At 33.6% G+C, this 20564-nt stretch overlaps 1 protein-coding gene across 11 annotated transcripts in view; it reads left to right on the top strand.

Moving 5' to 3' along the window:
- Positions 1 to 263: 263 nt before the first annotated feature.
- Positions 264 to 20564, top strand: part of LOC134695895 (minichromosome maintenance domain-containing protein 2-like) — a 116205-nt gene continuing 95904 nt past the window's right edge. For 2 of the 11 annotated variants that reach the window (XM_063557377.1, XM_063557378.1), the window contains exon 1: positions 18680 to 18791. In XM_063557377.1, coding sequence (XP_063413447.1) covers positions 18705 to 18791 — 87 coding nt within the window. In that variant the 5' untranslated portion in view covers positions 18680 to 18704. The other 9 variants (XM_063557370.1, XM_063557373.1, XM_063557376.1 and 6 more) reach the window with 9 other exon arrangements.

Genomic DNA, 20564 nt, shown 5'->3' with positions numbered 1-20564 from the left:
ATACTATTGGTATCGGTATCGGACTCGACCCGGAACAATAATTATTGGCAATATTAATTACGTGGAAAACAAAAGGTCCTGGAGTCGTGTCATTTTTAATCTACACCTTTGTACTATATAAGTTGTATATAAAGTTGAATTCTTTGATTCGTCGTTTTCACGTGATGACGGCTGACAAATTGGACCTCGTAATTTTAGTATTATAGATGTTGTGAGTAGTATTGATTTAAATGGACAATAGAAGGACAATTGACATATGCAGACAACAGGTGATTTAAACTGTGTAAATGAGTGGACCGTATAAATGAAACTCGGGTGTTTGTTTATTTTGCTATCTTCTGCAGACTGGAAAAATCTGGACATCAAAATCCAGGTAAGTTTTTAATTTTCTGAAACGTATACTTCATATAACTTTTATATATGTAGTTCCTGCCATGCCTTAAAACTTTCTTAGATGTACCAGTTTCTCTGTACTCATAGTAAATTTAGAGGGGTAAATAAGGCCATATTTTTAAATTCCTTATGATGAACCTTAAGGTTTATATACCCTTCTGTAGCCATTTTTGTACGAATTTTTCAAACCTCAATTGTATCAAAACTACAGATATAATGAATAATAGAGATAGGCCATTTAGTACATATTCCAAGGGGAAACTTGGTGCAAAGCATTATTTTTTACTGTTTCATTGCATTTGATAGAAAAAGAGGACTAAGTGTCAAATAGATCAAGATTTTTATAGAAAATCCACAGCCTTTAATACAGAGATTTTTGTTATAAAATTTGAAACATCAATTACTCACTTGATTTTCTATGATGTGCTAGTGTTTATTTTTTACAAAAAGTTCTAAGCAACCTGTAAATTCCAAAACACCTCGTGTCGAGTCACTAATGTCGAGCGCACCTTAAAAGGTGTACTTGATTTTGGTCATTTTTATATTTGTTTTAACCAATAACTACATTTATAAACTTGTTTTAAGGAAATCAATGCTAGCACTGCATGCAATAATCCTATATCTATCAGACATCAAATTGCCAAATATGAGAGTACAAGGATAAAGGCTGTGGATTTTCTATAAAAATCAATTTATTTGCCACAAAGTCCTCTTTTTCTATTAAGGTTTATGTACCCTTCTGTAGCCATTTTTGTACGAATTTTTCAAACCTCAATTGTATCAACACTACAGATATAATGAATAATAGAGATATGCCATTTTGTACATATTCCAAGGGGAAACTTGATGCAAAGCATTATTTTTTACTGTTTCATTGCATTTAATAGAAAAAGAGGACTTTGTGGCAAATAAATCACGATTTTTATAGAAAATCCACAGCCTTTGTCCTTGTTCTCTCATAATTGGCAATTTGATGACTAGTAGAAATAGGATTATTGCATGCAGTGCTAGTATTGATTTCCTCAAAGCAACTTTATAAATGCAGTTATTTGTTAAAACAAATATAAATATGGCCAAAATCAAGTACACCTTTAAGGGTGCGCTCGACTTTATCGACTCAATACGAGGTGTTTTGGAATTAACAGGTTGCTTAGAACTTTTGGTAAAAAAATAACACTAGCACATCATAGAAAATGAAGTGAGTAACTTATGTTTCAAATTTTATAACAAAAATCTCTGTATTAAAGGCTGTGGATTTTCTATAAAAATCTTGATTTATTTGCCACAAAGTCTATCAAATGCAATGAAACAGCAAAAAATAATGCTTTGCATCAAGTTTCCCCTTGGAATAAGTACTAAATGGCCTATCTCTATTATTCATTATATCTGTAGTGTTGATACAATTGAGGTTTGAAAAATTCGTACAAAAATGGCTACAGAAGAGTACATAAACCTTAAATGCAATTGAACAGTAAAAAATAATGCTTTGGATCAAGTTTCCCCTTGGAATATGTACAAAATAGCCTATCTATATTATTAATTATTTCTGTAGTTTTGATACAATTGAAGTTTGAAAAGTTCGTACAAAAATGTCTACAGAAGGGTACATAAACCTTAAGCCTTTTTCAACTGATTTTTATAGTTCGTTCTTATGTTGTACTGTTACACCACTGTCCCATGTAGTATCCCGCTAACATGTTTACCCCCGCCTCATTCTGTGTGTTCGTGCATGTCCCAAGTCAGGAGCCTGTAATTCAGTCGTTTTCGTTTGTTTATGTGTAACATACTTGTATTTCGTTCATTTTTTGCACATAAATAAGGCCGTTAGTTTTCTCGTTTGAATTGTTTTACATTGCCATTTTTGGGCCTTTTATAGCTGACTATGCTATTTTTTTAAGGCCGTACTGTGACCTATAGTTTTTAACTTTTGTGTCATTTCGTTTCTTGTGAAGAGTGTTCTCATTGGCAATCATACCACATCTTCTTTTTTTGTATAATAACTTAAGCAGGGGCGAGAAAACAATTAGAATATGGACTCAATACATCAAAAGTATGAAGCCAGAAGAAAAAGCCATAGTACGGAAGCCGGTTAGTGTCAGGGTAGAGTTTTATTTTTAAGTCGTTATAACGACTAAGCCAAGTTAATATAACGACTAAGCATATTTATCTTGTTAAACAATTGAGCTAACTTGTTTAAACGATTTAGCTAAGTTGTTATAACGATTTAGCTAAGTTGTTATAACGACTTAGCATATTTATCTTGTTAAAACAACTTATCTAACTTTTTTTAACGACTTAGCTAACTTGTTTAAACAACTTAGCTAAGTTGTTATAACGACTTATCATATTTATCTTGTTATAACAATTTAGCTAACTTATTTTTACGACTTAGCTTACTTGTTTAAACAATTTAGCTAACTAATTAAAACGACTTAGCTAAGTTGTTATAACGACTTAGCTAATTTAACTCGTTATAACAACTTAGCTTACTCGTTATAACGACTTAGCTAATATTTCCATAAAAAATTGGTATGTTAGAATTTCTCATAAATCGTTACCTCCGACAGATTTATAGTGTTAGGACTTTATAAGCAGCCAGAGAAAATCATGGCCATGCGCAATGCCAAGTATCAACAGAATTTAGGGCCACAAATGTGAACATCTGTATATAACTATGTTCTCGATTTTTTACTTACGAACGGTACAGAACTATGACGAAAAAACAAAACAAAGTACAGAAAAATATCGATGAACAGTACACAAAATGAGAATCTACGACCAGCTTGCATTGTACATATTATCAGTATTTCAGTATTTTTTCAAGACTCTTTTCAGTTGTTGCATGTCGATTTATCATATAAAACAATAATGAAAATTCATCGCACCTCCAAAAAATTCCACATCAGAAATGATTGCACTTTCAGTGATAGTTCATCGCATCTATAGTTAAAATGAACAGCCATCCAGTCAACAATATTATGGATTTAGCTGCTTTAATTACACTTTTTTGGACTTTAGTCTTGTGATTATATATTAGAAAGTTATAATCTTAAAACATACGTTTTAATCAATTATTTCGTACTTTCAAAAAGTAAAAAAACGCAATTTTACCCATCATCCTTTATTCTACAATAGACATACTCGCATATAACAGTGAAAATGAACAAACTGGATTCGCACTTTATCAACACTGTTAAATACACTGCATTATTGCTTATTCCAGCTACACGTACAATACTTATGTACGTATCATTACTTTTTCACTTTCTCTATATCACTTTAATTACAAAAGAGTACATTTCTATGATTGTATAGGTTTTACTGTTCACAGATTAAAACTTTTCCCTTTCGCCGAATGCTTTATTATTAGATTAAATTATTTTTGTACACAGTGTGAAGTGAGTAGATGTGTGTGAACAGATAAATTACTTATATGATCATGTGATCAAAAGGTTAGAATTTGACTCAAAAATTAGTTTGACCTTTACTTGGACAATAAATTCATGCATTTAAATTTTATATTAAGAGTTTTATGAGGAGTTAAAGATATTTACACTATAATATGTATAATGAGTGGCTTCAAGTTGAACTGTTTATGATTTCAAACTGTTTAGTTTAAAAAAAATGCTTTTGAGGAATCAAAATATTTTCCATTTTTCCATGCAGAAGTATAAAAGTAACTTATAGTTCGATGTGAAACTAAATTGACAACTAATAGTGTTTGGCGAAATGTGCTTTATTATAATAATGCAATAATATACAGTTATGATTCAGTTATACCAAACATGGTATCAATAAGCAACAATGAACAAGTGTCAATATGAAGCACCTTAACCCAATCTGGGTAAGATTAAAGATAAATTATAAAGAAGAAGAAAAAATTAATCAAATACATAATAAAATGTGGCTGGAACATGCTATTTGCTTAAAGTCATAAGAAACCTCAAATCAAAAAAAAAATGCATATGTTTTTTATATTTCAATGGATAGTTTTCACACGGTGGGTCAACTTCCTATTATTGGGTATACGGGGATGTGCCAAAAATATGGGTCATAATTTTGCGAGATTTTATATAAGAATGACCCTTCTTTTTAATGACATCCTATATTAAAATGCATATACGTTTGATAACTATATATTGATTTGGGGTATGATCTACATATCATATATATAAATATGCTAAATTGAGAATCTTACATTATAAAATATATGTGCAACAAACGATGTCAATTCATATATAAAAACTTAAGGGTAGCTGGTATATTTATGAATTATGAGTGATGATGAGTTAGTGCTTATATAAGCATGGGTCATATTTTAAATATTGTATAGAATATAGATCATTCTTTCTTAAATTTTTATATTACTATAGGTATTGAATATCAGTGAATGTTATATTAAAATGGTACGTTTTTTAAGGCAAAAATGGCACACACTACCAAAAAAATATCGAAGTTACCCCCCCCCCCCCCCCCCCCCGTGAGTTTTCATTGTAAAACTTATGTACATCTGAAGAAAATTCTTAAATTTATTCATATTTAGAAGAAGTTTACTTTATTTGAATTGCTTCCTTCCAGCAAGCAGTTCCCCCGATATATTTTCCGTATGCAAGGTGACCTCAGTGTGACCCATCTCCGGTAAAAATCCGGTGACCACAATACGCATGGATGTCCTTAAAATAAACTAATATCTGAATTGACATGTTAAACACGTGCTCAATTTCCATGCTTTTTTGTTTATTTTTCGTCAATTGTTGACAAACGGGTGACAATCGTTAAACTTTGGCTTCAAAACACGAACTTTAATTACCTGCCATATTTTCACAACAACACAGTCACTGACCGATTGAAAAAAAAATTGACGATTATACGAAATTTACACGAAAAAAATGATAAATTCGAGCACAGAAGACTAAGTTTGTGATGTTTGTATGCATTGGTTTGAGAATTGGAAGAACATTATTTTTCACCGGTCACTCGTTTCTTATGACTTTAAACCACATGCTAACTAAGCACCGGCTGGCGCAACAAGGGGACGCAAATCTAGTACACGGCGTTATCAATTAGCCTCATTGAATTAGGTACAATGAGAGTTGCCTCCCATTGTACACAATGATGTCTTTTTTTTCTGTTCTTCGCATTGGTTTATATCTAAAACATCTTCTAAATATCTGTACATGTGTCTTTAAGTTGATTTTTTTCAAAAGCAGAGGTGGGGGAGGGGAATTGCCTTGCCTCCCCTTATAACGCTACATTTATGGTTAATGTTAACTTATAAACAGTTCCACAACAAATGTTACTTGTTTATGTACTGGTTAAGAACAACCTATATTGAACCAAAACAATCATTTACCTAATTTTTTAATATTGAACATTTCTCTCACTTCCCTTAAGATCCCTTTGTGTATATCATGTGTTCCTCCCTTTCCATCTAAGGCGCATCGCTGATTGGACATTGCAGGTATGTTTTCCGTTAAGATCCCTTTGTGTATAACATATGTGTTCCTTCTTTTCCATCTAGGGCGCATCGCTGTTTGGACTTTGCAGGTATGTTTTCCTTTAAGATCCCTTTGTGTATATCATGTGTTCCTCCCTTTCCATCTAGGGCACGTCCCTGATTGGACATTGCAGGTATGTTTTCCATTGAGATCCCTTTGTGTATATCATGTGTTCCTCCCTATCCATCTAGGGCGTGTCGCTGATTGGACATTGCAGGTATGTTTTCCGTTAAGATCCCTTTGTGTATAACATGTGTTCCTCCCTTTCCATCTAGGGCGCATTACTGATTGGACATTGCAGATATGTTTTCCGTTAAGATCCCTTTGTGTATAACATGTGTTCCTCCCTTTCTATCTAGGGTTTGTCGCTGATTGGACATTGCAGGTATGTTTTCCGTTAAGATCCCTTTGTGTATATCATGTGTTCCTCCCTTTCCATCTAGGGCTCGTCGCTGATTGGACATTGCAGGTATGTTTTTCTTAAGATCCCTTTGTGTATATCATGTGTTCCTCCCTTTCCATCTAGGGCGTGTCGCTGATTGGACTTTGCAGGTATGTTTTCTGTTAAGATCCCTTTGTGTATATGATGTGTTTCTCTCTTTCTATCTAGGGCGCGTTGCTGATTGGACATTGCAGGTATGTTTTCTGTTTAGATCCTTTTGTGTATATCGTGTGTTCCTCCCTTTCAATCTAGGGCGCGTCGCTGATTGGACATTGCAGGTATGTTTTCCGTTGAGATCCCTTTGTGTATATCATGTGTTCCTCTCTTTCCATCTAGGGCGCATTACTGATTGGACATTGTAGGTATGTTTTCCGTTAAGATCCATTTGTGTATAACATGTGTTCCTCCCTTTCCATCTAGGGTGTGTCGCTGATTGGACATTGCAGGTATGTTTTCCGTTAAGATCCCTTTGTGTATATCATGTGTTCCTCCCTTTCCATCTAGGGCGCGTCGCTGATTGGACTTTGCAGGTATGTTTTCTGTTAAGATCCCTTTGTGTATATGATGTGTTTCTCTCTTTCCATCTAGGGCCATTGCTGATTGGACATTGCAGGTATGTTTTCTGTTAAGATCCTTTTGTGTATATCGTGTGTTCCTCCCCTTCAATCTAGGGCGTGTCGCTGATTAGACATCGCAGGTATGTTTTCCCTTAAAATCCTTTTGTGTATATCATGTGTTCCTCCCTTTCCATCTAGGGCGCGTTGCTGATTGGACATTGCAGGTATGTTTTCTGTTAAGATCCCTTTGTGTATATCATGTGTTCCTCCCTTTCCATCTAGGGTTTGTCGCTGATTGGAGTTTGCAGGTATGTTTTCCGTTAAGATCCCTTTGTGTATTTCATGTGTTATTCCCTTTCCATCTAGGGCTTGTCATTTTTGGAGTTTGCAGGTATGTTTTCTGTTAAGATCCCTTTGTGTATATCATGTTTTCCTCCCTTTCAATCTAGGACGCGTTACTGATTGGACATTGCAGGTATGTTTTCCGTTAAGATCCCTTTGTGTATATCATGTGTTCCTCCCTTTCCATCTAGGGCTTGTCGCTGATTGGACTTTGCAGGTATGTTTTTCGTTAAGATCCCTTTGTGTATATCATGCCCTTTCGATCTAGGGCTCTTTGCACCCCATCGTAAACATGGTAAAGGAATGGTTTTTGTCGAGCCTGCAACTTATGTTGCAGAAAGCTCGACATAGGGATAGTGATACAGCGGCAGCGGCGGCGGTGTTAGCTCACTTCTTAAAAGGTTTATATTTTAGAAGGGGAAAGACCTGGATGCTTCATACTTTGTATATAGATGCCTCATGTTACGAACTTCTCGTCAGTCACATGTCCAATGTCCTTGACCTCATTTTCATGGTTCAGTGAACACTTGGAAAAAAAGTTCAGAATTTTTGTATTGTTGATAATGTTGATTTCTCACTTATAAGTAATAGGATATATATATTTGGTATGTGCGTACCTTGCAAGGTCCTCATGCCCGTCAGACAGTTTTCACTTAACCTCGACCTCATTTCATGGATCAGTGAACAAGGTTAAGTTTTGGTGGTCAAGTCCATATCTCAGATACTATAAGCAATAAGGCTAGTATATTTGGTGTATGGAAGGACTGTAAGGTGTACATGTCCAACTGGCAGGTGTCACCTGACCTTGACCTCATTTTAATGGTTCAGTGGTTATAGTTAAGTTTTTGAGTTTTGGTCTGATCTTCTCATCCTTTATGCAATAGGTCTACTATATTTGTTGTATGGAATGATTGTAAGGTGTACATGTCTAGCGGGCAGATGTCATCTGACCTTGGCCTCATTTGCATGGCAGTGGTCAAAGTTATTTTTTTAAGTTTTGGTCTTTTTATCTAATAATATATGCCAAAGGTCAACTTTATTTGGTGTATTGAAATATATTATGATCTAAATGTCAGTCTCGAAGGTTTTATTTGACCATAACCTCAATTTCACGGTTCATTGCACAGTGTTAAGTTTTTGTGTTTTAGTCTAATTTTCTTAAACTTTTAGTAATAGGTCAACTATATTTGTTGTATGGAAGCATTGTCAGCTGTACATGTCTGCCTGGCATGGTTCATCTGACCTTGACCTCATTTTCATGGTTCATTGGTCTTTGTTGAGCTATCTTGGTTAATGTTAAGTTTATGTGACAGTTGTAATAAATCTTTATACTTAGTATCATCAACATAATATCAATGATTAGTAAAGAAGGCGAGACATTTCAGTGAGTGCACTCTTGTTAAAATTTACCATTATCTGTCCGTATGTGTCCCAAAATTAGTTTCCGTTGTATAACAAATGTTTATGAAACTTATACACATTAATTATTGATACAAAACTGTGACAAATAAAGTTTGAATTCGGGTAGCGTCACTTTTATAAATGGAAAACTGTGGCGGATCGACCACTGTGAGATCGACAACATCCAGAAAATTTCATAAGTGGGGGCCTATTAACTGCCTAAGAGGTGGTGTCACGGAATAGAAGTACCCTCACAATAAAAGTTCAAAGAGGAAAAAGTATTCTGGAATATAATTTCCACTGGAATAAATATCACAATATATGTTCCTGACGGAATAAATGAATGTCTGTTCCAACAGGTACATATATTATGACATTGTTTATAACAAAGTTTCTGGTGGAACATCTGTTAGGTGGAACATGAGACATATATAACAGGGGCGGATCCAGGAATTTATTAGAGGGTGGTCTCTTTGTTTGTTAATTTACGTGTTGATTGTTTTACAAAACCAATGTCGTTTGTACTTATATGTAAGTTGGGGTTGTTTCTTTAATCTGTTCACTTTTATTCGTATCAATGCTAGGTCCATTTCAAGTCGTTGGTACTTCAAAGGGGGCTGATTTGTGGCGTTTCCTGAAGGAAAGAGGGTATAAGTTACTAAATAAACAGCTGCGCCATGAGCGCATGATACGCCCGACGTCTTGTGTGGAAGTTTTATGCAATAATCATAAATAGTTTCTGAGAAAGTTTTAAGCAATAACCATATATTGTTTTTGAGACACGGCGGGACATGTGAAACCCCCAACCCTGTTTGGTTTTTTTTTTTACAAAAAACGAAATATCAATAAAATAAAATTTTGAATCAAAACCAAAAAGTATACAGATCTTTAGATTAATATAACAAAGAAGAGTGTAAAGTTTTAAGCAATAATCATAAATTATTTTTGAGATACGGCGCGACATGTAAAAAAAAACCTCCCGTTTAACAAACTACTCAATAACTCCAAAATAAAGTTTTGAACCATCACCAAAAAGTATACAGATCTTAAGATTAATATAACAAAGACAAGTGTAAAGTTTTAAGCAATAATCATAAATTGTTTTTGAGATACGGCACAACTTGTAAAAAACCTCCCCCTTTTTTACAAAATACTCAAAAACTCAAAAATGAAATTTTGAATCATCACCAAAAAGTATACAGATCTTAAGATTAATATAACAAAGACAAGTGTAAAGTTTGTAGCAATAATCATAAATCGTTTTTGAGATATGGTGCGACATGTGAAAAAAACCTCCCCCTTTTTTACAAAATACTCAATAACTCAAAAATAAAATTTTGAATCATCACCAAAAAGTATACAGATATTAGGATTAATATAACTAAGAAGTGTTTAAAGTTGTAAGTCATAATCAAGAATCGTTTTTGAGATACAGTGTGACATGTGAAAAAAAAACCCACCCCTGTTTTAGTTACAAAGTGCCGTAACTCAAAAAGTTTTAATCTTATTTTCACCAAAAAGTTGTTAAGTTTCATGAAATTTGGATAAGTCGTTCTCAAGTTACGGTGCGACATGTTTACGCCGGACAGACAGACGGCCGGACAGACAGACAGACGGACGGACGGACGGACGGACGGACACCGGACGGACGGACACCGGACATTTGTATACCATAATACGTCCCGTCAAAATTTTGACGGGCGTATAAAAATTGGAATGAACGAAACTTTTAGACAAACAGATGATGGAACGGGGGTATTATTTCAAATAGAATATTTATGTGACTTTAAAACTTTAAAATTATTTTTGAATTTTGGCATCACAGTAAAAAAAATATCATTGGTCGAGAAAAGTTATTATACAAAATTTAAAAATTCAGATAAGCGTAATGTAAAAAAAGTATAAATTACCTGCTAAAATCATTTAAGATTGTGGACTGTCTTTTTATGTCCAAATACAATTGTATTATATGTCTCTAGTGGAACAAATATATTACGGACGTTGAAATGGGGCCGCTTCGGTCATCATGTGTTCAATCGTGATTCCCTATTACCAGAAAAAGTTTAGTTGTCTCAAACAAATGCATGAGCTGCGTCGGATAGAAATCGACCTTATGCAAATGAACAATTCAATGTATATGTTAACCTATTTAGGTTTTGAAAATAAATTCAACGAGGGTAGTAAAGGGTGTACCAAGGAATTGTATATTTAAATTGAATTCCTTGGGGTACTGAACACGGAAACATGTGAAATAATAATCGAAAAAAACACATGAAATAATAATCGAAAAAACGTAACACGTAAAATAAAAATCGGGAAAAACGAAGCACGAGATATAAAATCGTAAATATTAAGGAAAAAAGTACCAGGAGTTATTACTCAGCCGTTCTTGAAATCATGAAGCCGGCATTATTAATGGACACGAAGACCTTGTGGTCACCTTTTAGCGTCTGCTACTTGCATCTGATTTCATCGGGAAAAAAATATAATTCATAGTAATTTCATGGACTTGATTATGCATACATTTACATAGAAAGCAGAATGGTAAAATATACATTAATTTGTATCACAGGTATTTGGGGCATGGATCCCCCTTTTTGATCTCACTAAAAAAAATGTTTGGTGTTTTTTTATATGTTTACAATTCTCCACAATGTATAGACATATATCAAGTCTCAACAATCCATTACTAGTCGATTACAATACCTCAGTTTTTTACTATCCATACGAGCCCAAAAAGGTATTGTTATCGACTAGTAATGAATTGTTGAGACTTGATATATGTCTATACATTGTAGAAAATTGTAAATATATAAAAAAAAAAAACACCAAACATTTTTTTTTGTGAGGTCCAAAAAAGGGGGGTTCCAAATACCTGTGATTTGTATTAGATTACACAAGTTTCAGAAGGTACACACTGACTTTGAACTAGTTCCAATTTACTTTTCAATCAAATGCAGAAAAGTGCAAGCACGAGCAATTAAGAGCACTGACACGAAACACGGAAAATAAATAAGGTGAAACACGACGCATGCACATCGAACCAAACACGAGAAAACGACAAATAAAATATCAAACCACGAAAACACGTTGAATAAAAAGACCGAAAACGTTGCACGAAAATAACACTTTACCACCCTCTTCAACGGAAGATCTGGAACTGTTTGCAAGTTGAATTGTTAATCGAATGCTACAAAATGGATAAAACTTCATCTTTTATTTCATTGTATTTCGTAAATGAATTGTACATGTGTATTAAAGGTCGATGTTATTAAACTTATAATATATACTTATATTGAAAAGCACTTTACGCCCATATGGGCAAAATTATGGCTTAAAACATTATACATAATATACAGTTTACATATATAAAACAATGAAAATAAACAATGCAGACGCTTTAATTGAACTATATTTTTTGTTCAATTCAATTCAAAGTTTCATTGCCATATAAACTTTACATTTTGTGACATATAACAACAACACCGCAAAGTGGAAAGGGATTAATATAAGTTGCAAAACTTGTTTCCCAATCCACTATAAATAAATATGTTTAAACTAAAACTAACAACAAAAACAAATAAAAACAATATCTAAGTAACTCAATAATATGTATACACAAATTCAGGCAAATATTAAAGGGTCCCCTGCCTTCCTCAGTTCCATTGACTTTTTTTTTTTTTATAAAGGATCGTAGTTTATTCACTTGTGTTGGTGTTGATGGGTTAAGTATATATATGGTGTCTTGCCATGGCTTTGTTTGGACTTGTTTGTTTGCTTTTTGGCCTTGAATGTTTGTCCCTATTATTTTGTGCATTTGCATTCAGATATCGCAGATCAAATTTATTCCTTAATAGTGTATTAATTTACGTTTTGATTGAGTTAAGCCTACCAATTGATATTTTACCGTGTGTGTTTTTCTATGTTGTGATGTTATGCTATTGTTTCAGAAAAAGGAAGAAGGTTTGGATCCCTTAAAACGTTTAATCCCGCTGCAAATATTTGCAGCTGTTCTTAGTCAGGAATCTGATGTACAGTAGTTGTCGTTTGTTTATGTAATTTATACGTGTTTCGCGTCAAGTTCTCGTTTTTTTATATAGATTAGACCGTTGGGTTTCCCGTTTGAATGGTTTTACACTAGTTCGGTGTGAGCCAAGGCTCCGTCTTGAAGGCCGTTCACTAAGTTGACCTATAATGGTTGACTTTATTTTAAATTGTTATTTGGATGGAGAGTTGTCTCATTGGCACTCACACCACAGCTTCCTATTTCTATATGACTGTCATTGTCAGTGAGATAAGAAAATGAATTACTTTCTCTGTTAATGCAATTAAAATATGTTAATCTAATATTTGAATTATGAGAACAATTTATTAAGAAATGTTTCTCATCATCGAGCACTTTGCATGTTTTGCAAAGTTCTCTCTTCGCGAGGAATTTTAAAATCATAGCGGCATTCCTTTTTAAATTAATAATGAATGTTCAGTCACTGATTCTAAGTTTTGTAATTTATTTTCTAAATTCAAAGTTTGAGTTAGACAGGTAATGTTTGATCAATAGATTTGGCTCAAGTCCTTTAGTAAAATATTAATTTACTTTTATCATCAATAGATTTCAACTTATCCATCAACAGGTTGTTGTAGTATGAGTTTATTTGGGGCAGTTTATATAGCTTTTAATATTTTTATTTGTTTTAAAATATCACAGGTTTTTAGTCTATCTATATCAATGTTAGATTCAGAAAGAACATCTTTTGCAAAAGTGAACCATGAATAGGAGCCACTAGAATCCAAAGTTTTAGTTAATTGAAAAGATTCATGTAATAAGGGATTCAAATTTGAGGTGAAAAGCCTTGCTTAATACATATATGACATTCAATAGGCAGTCTTCCCAATTCATTCCTTGTACCAAAATTTGATGTACTCTTGTTATAGTGTCAAGGGTAAACTTGCAATAACGATAACCAAGATGCAAGTGTTCTATAGTATTGGAGTAAGTTGTCAATAAAATTAAATGAGGGTGGTAAAGGGTTATTTTCGTGCAACGTGATCGCCTTTTTTTTATTTCAAGTTCATCGTGTTTTTACTTTTTTATTTGACGTTCAATCGTGCAAGACGGGTGTCTCGTTCAACGTGTTTTACGTCACGGCATCGTTATTTTCAAAGTCTTATTTCGCGTGCTCGGTATTTTTCAAATAAATTCAAACACTTGGCAGGGATCGTCAAGAAATACTTTTTAAAAGCCGTAAACTAATTATATATCATAAATGTGTATATATACTAAATCGGGAATATCAATAATATATAAAAGAAGACAATGACTCAGTCACAAAAAGTTCACATAAAAGTATTTATTTTTCGTGCAACGTTCATTACAGAAATTATTTCACGTTCAACGTGAAATTATGTCTTATTTCACGTTTTTTTTTCGTGCAAGCACCCCCCTTTACCACCCTCTTAAATGGGTCCACAATTTTTGCTAAAACCAAAGCTCTTTTCAGTTTTAGCTTTGAAATCATGATGTCATATACATGAGTCCAAATATGTTATTTAAGAATTATAAGTCAATATAGGTCTCACTATAGTATTAAAGGTGTCAAATAACTTGACACACTTTGATCAGTATAATAGTCTCATAGTTAACCACAGAACATCTGCCATCTTTCTAAGGCAGCAACCATTTGATTTTCTGGGGAGGGGGAGGCTGTGGGTTTTTTTTTTCGCGACAGGTTGAAAACATTTTTTTTCTCAGGCAATTTTAGCATAACATATAGTGGCAGCTGAGGGTGAAACAAACAATTTTTTTTCTCAGAATTAAAAACAAATTATTTTTTTCTCCAAAAACTGGAAACAAACTTTTTTCTCTCCAAAAAAAACCCATAGCCCGGAAATTTTTGTTGTGAAATCGATTCCAGGTTCATCCATCACTTTGATTATTGTCCGATGTTGAATTCTTTTTGGTTATAGTCATTAGTAAAGTAGGTTCTGTATTTGAATAATCTTACCGATGTGGATGCAACATAAAATCGCGCGAGATGCACCTGCTGCTGAGGACACTTTGGCATACCCGTCAGTTTTCCACTAGAAAAAAAACCCACAAAAGTATGGATATGTGTGACCTAGCAAGTGTTATACACATCACAGCAGCCAAATTGCACCGAATGTATAATGTACACATGTTATGCACAAAAAGTAGCGGATTTTTTAAGGGGTACACGACAACTCGTACTTTCGGCAAGTCGTACTCAACCAACTCGTACCCTATTTTTACCAACTCGTAACCATGTTTTATTTAATTGATATTATTTATCTAGTTTATATGCATAGTTATTGTAACTTTCTTTCGTATATCATTATATAGCAAAATACAAATGAAAAAACAACTTTCAATGTTAATAAAATACAATCATAATTGTTTTAACAATGCTAATCGTTATAATCATTAGTATTCCTTAGAATTGATTGTTTGAAATTGTTTGGACGGCAATTTATTTGATGTGCACATTAAAATAATTATGACTACACAATATGCTAATCAGTGGTCATTAGTGGATAACATACCTACAAAAATAGAATGGATTTGTTAAAAGTAGAATAAACAGAGAGAAGTAAATGAAAACCAAAAATCGGTATAAGTGCAGCACTATGAACATCAAAGACCGTTGTCGAGTTATACTTAAAAAATTGGAACTGGAGGGCCACTATTCACTGGAATCTGAGAGTGTGTTGGTCTATCAATAAGGCTATCTCTAAATTCCCTTCCTTAAGTCATGTAAGTATTTGAAATATTTGGTTGCGGTTTGTAAAGTTCTCCGTTAACATATAATCGATCTCTTACTAGAATCGCTTTTTTATTGTCCTTTTTGGCCTGTTTTAATATAGGATAAAGTTCTTTGCGTTTTAATTCTATTTCTTTGGGAAATTGTTCCTTTATCCCATAGTCTGTACCTTTCAATCTGTACGCGCATTTTAGGACATACTCAAGATCTCGTCTGGATGTGAAGCGAGCTACTATAGGTCTAATACCGTTTTGGTCTTTTTTCCCGAATCGATGGACATTTCCAAATGATATAGTGTTGTATATGCCAAGCTCTTTATTAATGAAATCTTGAATTTTATTTCCGTATCCCGAATCACTATCCTCATCAATAATGTTTAAATATATGTGATGTCAAGTGCCTTTGCATAGAATTGTTAGTAAAATTGAATTATGAAATAAAATTATCTATCATAATTATAAAAAATTAAACCAATACATTTTAATTCTTTAGGCATTTCTAAAGAGTTGTATAATCAGCTAGTACAACAGAAAGAAGAGATAAATATTTACTACTAACACGAAAAAACTAAGACATGTTCAACGCAATGTTCACTAAAAATATCCTTTTCATATTCTATGGATCTACCTCAGGGTGCTATGGGATACTTCAGGGAGTTAAAATATCCATATCTACAGATATAAACGTAGAAAACTTATATTATAATGCTAAAAAAATATAGGGTACGGCTTAGTAAAAGTACGAGTTGGTAGAAGTACGAGTTGCCGAAAGTACGAGTTGGCTGACTATGAGTTGCCGAAAGTACGAGTTGACATGTATCCTTTTTTAAGAGACCTGGGTTGAGTTCAATATCGTAGCACTAGCAGCTACGTACAAATCAAATGCTGCCTAAGCTGCTATCAATATATATGAGGGGGGGACAGGGGGTACCCTTCTCCCATCCCTCTTCTCCTTTCTCCTACCCCCGTTCTCCTTTCTCCCATTGGAATAAAACATCTCCTTTTTAGATATTTTTTCTTCAAATATTAGATAATTTTTTAAAAGGAGAGATATTTTATTTTTACTCCTTTCTCCAACTTTTTCTCCTTTCTCCCAGCCTTCCTCTTCTTTCTCCTTTCTCCCACTCCCTTTCTCATACCTCCTTTCTCCCTGTCTCCCTAAGTCCCTTACCCCTGTCCCTTCTCATATATGTAGCAACTAGTCTAGCTACACGTTCAATAGTTAAACTCTACGTAGCACTACGTAGCTGCTACGGTATTGAACTAAACCCAGTATCATTGCCATTGGCACACCGTTACCTTATTAATATTATACCTTTATACCTTTATCCCTTTATCTTCGGGTCCTTACATAAACCAACGACTTCTACTGACCCCTCATCTTGGATTGTTGTAATGCGATGTACGTCTCATAATGATATATTAGACTTATAAAAAAGACTTATTTATAGGTAGACTAAAAATTTCTATGAAAACTTCACGGCAATAATTGTAACAATCTACGATTGTTTGATTACAAATAGAAAGTTCGTGTTTAACAAATTCTTGGTCTCTTTTGTAAATCCAGAAATAAGTGATGAATAATATTTTTTCCAAACTTAAATTATGTCCTTGAAACCAGGATCCGTTTCTGATGGAAACCTCTTTATTGCATTTTTTGTTGCTACACTTCCAATAAAAAACGCTTTTGAAAAAGAACTGTCTTTTCTTAATCAGAAATGTCCATAGCTATACTTCAGATAAATCTAGAATTAATCCTAGAGAAAAAAACCACTGAATAATTTTCTCAACACTTTTACAAATAATAAACAAATCTTTTAACTTGATCGACATTTCCATATTTACATTGTACCAGTGTTTGTAAACACAGCTGATTTTGCGTTACGGTTGACTATGACGTCATTTATTTCATGAATATTCATGACGTAGAGGTAACAGATAATGGAATCACGTGATATACCTACCTGAGTAACGGAAGCGTAGACATTTTGTACACTTACCAAGATGTATTTCTGCTAGATTTTGTAATTTTCATATAAGAAACTGTTTTTGAACGATTTTTACCTTCTTTTTAGCTCACCTGGTCCGAAGGGCCAAGTGAGCTTTTCCCATCACTTTGCGTCCGTCATCTGTGGTCCTCCTCTGCCATCGTCGTCCGTCGTTGTTAACTTTTACAAAAATCTTCTCCTCTGAAACTACTGGGCCAAACTTAACTAAAGTTGACCACAATCATTTTTGGGGTATCTAGTTTAAAAAATGTGTCTAATGACCCTGTCAACCAACCAAGATGCGCGCCACGGCTAAAAATAAAACATAGGGGTAAAATGCAGTTTTTGGCTTATAACTCAAAATCCAAAGCATTTAGAGCAAATCTGAGATGGGATAAAATAGTTCATGAGGTAAGATCTATCTGCCCTGAAATTTTCAGATGAATCGGACAACCCGTTGATGGCTGCCCCTGAATTGGTAATTTTAAGGAAATTTCAATAAAAATGGCCATAATGGCTAAAAATAGAACATTGGGGTAAAATGCAAGTATTGCCCTCCGACAATGATTACTTTCAAAATGCAGGAAAATTTCTTGTTAAAAAAAAATTTAAGCAGCAAAAGAGACAATTTTAAGGCTGAATTTACAATTTCAAAAGACGTCGTGCATTAAACATCTTTTGTCAGAGAAATTAATAGTGTCCAATAAAAGTTAATAAAACTAAACAAAACAGCAAGTTATTAAAATAAGTTTACTGAAAGGACATCAAGGGGTTACTGTTACATTTACAAAATGTATGTTCCACTATAATCAATAAAGTGTTTACTCCCAAGTAAAGACTAGAACTATACAGTCCGCCAAAAGTTAAGCACTACCGAAATATAAACATCAATATTTTTAAACTATTGCGAAAAAAATATTAATGTTTGGTGTTATAAATTACCTTTAACATACACTAAGAAAATGCATTACGATCACAAAGATTGAACTCTGATAAATCAGTCAAGCAACCTCTTATCAAAGGTCATTTGTGCGTTTATAATTTATACACTGTTTCTCCAGGTGGTCATGTAAGTGTTCGTACATTGGTACAATGACTTCATAGAGGCAACCAAGAGTAAGTCGTGGTATATAGAGACCTGTACTTATAGGCAGGCACTGTACCGTCAGGTTTCAATGGGATAATGACTTTCTATGGTTGAACATGAGATGATGACAAAACACTCCTGGGTCAGATGGGAGCCGAGCGAGTTTCTTTTACTGCCAGTAGATGCAATAATATGAATTTCGCGGGGAAACTAAACTTCCTATGACCAAAACAATGTTTACACAAGGACTTCATTCAGTGCCAGGGGTGTTCCAGTTCATGGTTGCTTCTTATACCTTTATAAGCTGGGTAGGCATATTCTGCTGGGTAACATAAACGGACAGACATACAATATTTTTATTTCCAAATTAAAGGGCCCATTAAGAGCATAACATTAATTTTAACATGACATAAACATTACAGAGTGATTAAAGAAACATAAAATAATAATTCAAATGCACGAGGAAAGAATCAGTGGTCAAGGGGAGATAATTTTGATATCTTTTAGAGTATTTAAGTTAACCAATTTCTGATTTTCTAAGTTGCAGGCCTTTTTCGAGGTATGCACATAAAATAGATAAAAATCAGCTATCTTCATTAATCATGATTCATGAAAAAAGATCTTATCTGTTTATATAATTATAATTATATAAACTGGGGTATTTTTTTATATAATCAGTCATATCTCTTTTGAGGTTATTGTAAAGAGGGCATTCCAGAAGAAAGTGCATATCGTTTTCAATACAATTTGAATTACAATATAAGTATATCCTCTCATGTCGAGGTAATATTTCATGTTTACCACATACATTGGTAATTCGTTCATGTCTGCTAGTTTCTATTCTTAAACAGTGATTGCTGAGTCTGTATTTTGTTAACAAATGTTTTTGTGGGTGCTTTAAATCCAAATAATTTTCATAGTCAAATGACGTTTTGAATGAAAAATAAGTGTCCAATTTGCCTTGATTCTGTAAATAAAAATCTCGCATTTTCTCCCAATCATTTTAAAAAATTAATTTGAGCTGTTTTTTCAGTAAATTTTTTAATTTATTTTTGCCTAAATTTTTACATATATTTAGGTCAATACCCAATTTTTCACTGTAGAATATGATATTAGAGTGCCATGAATTATTGGAGCTAGTTTGAGCTTTACTCTCAATCATTTTTAACTCAGCATAAGCATTTTTCAATAAATCAGATGGAGAATTCATTAGTCTATGCCAATACAAAAATATATGTGTTAGCAAATTTATATAAAGAGGATATCTAACCAATTCAGACAGGACTGCTACATTTGTGCACATCTTTGCAACATCAATAATATACTTACATACAGAGATTTGGTGCCTTAAAACATTGTAGTCCCTTATTTTAAAAATCTCCCACTTGCATCAACATTGCCAAGACCCTTGTTCATGGACAACAACGCTAGACCACACAGGGCAAGGATTTTAACCGAGTCCAAAAAGCAACAAGCCATTTACACTATTTTTTGGCCTAACATGTCTCAATACTAGTCAATACATAAACCCTATTAAACATGTCTGAGATGCCATTTGTGGAAATCTCAATGGCAGAGATCTACCTTTACAATATTTTGTCGATTTAAAAGTGGCATTTGTTGTTTAATGCAATAGATTTCCTCAACTGAAGTTTTGAAGGCTTGTAAAGAGAAAGATACGTCGTGTTATGAAACTGTACCAGAAGTGAGGTTGTCACACATGCTATTGACTCAAATATTGACATTAAATTTGCCGAACATACCAAAAATTATGTGTAGAAAATTTTGATGATATTGGGTGATCAGTTGTAAAAAAATTAAATCACAGTGAAACTTAAATTCTGTTCCTGAATTATGTTACTGAATTATACCCCACGCAACGAGTTGCGGAGGGTATTATGTTTTTGACCCGTCCGTCAGTCTGTCCATCAGTCCTGTTTCTTGTCATCCCAACTCCTCTCAAACCACAGGAGTTACGCCCCTTTGAACTTATTTACTTTAATGTACTACTGCAACAGTTTGTCATCGCAACTCCTCTCAAACCACATAACAGAATTTCACGAAACCTTTTCAGATAATAA

Source organism: Mytilus trossulus, chromosome 14 (assembly GCF_036588685.1).
Source record: "Mytilus trossulus isolate FHL-02 chromosome 14, PNRI_Mtr1.1.1.hap1, whole genome shotgun sequence".
NCBI classification, from domain to species: domain Eukaryota; kingdom Metazoa; phylum Mollusca; class Bivalvia; order Mytilida; family Mytilidae; genus Mytilus; species Mytilus trossulus.
This window is presented reverse-complemented; position numbering and strand designations above follow the sequence as displayed.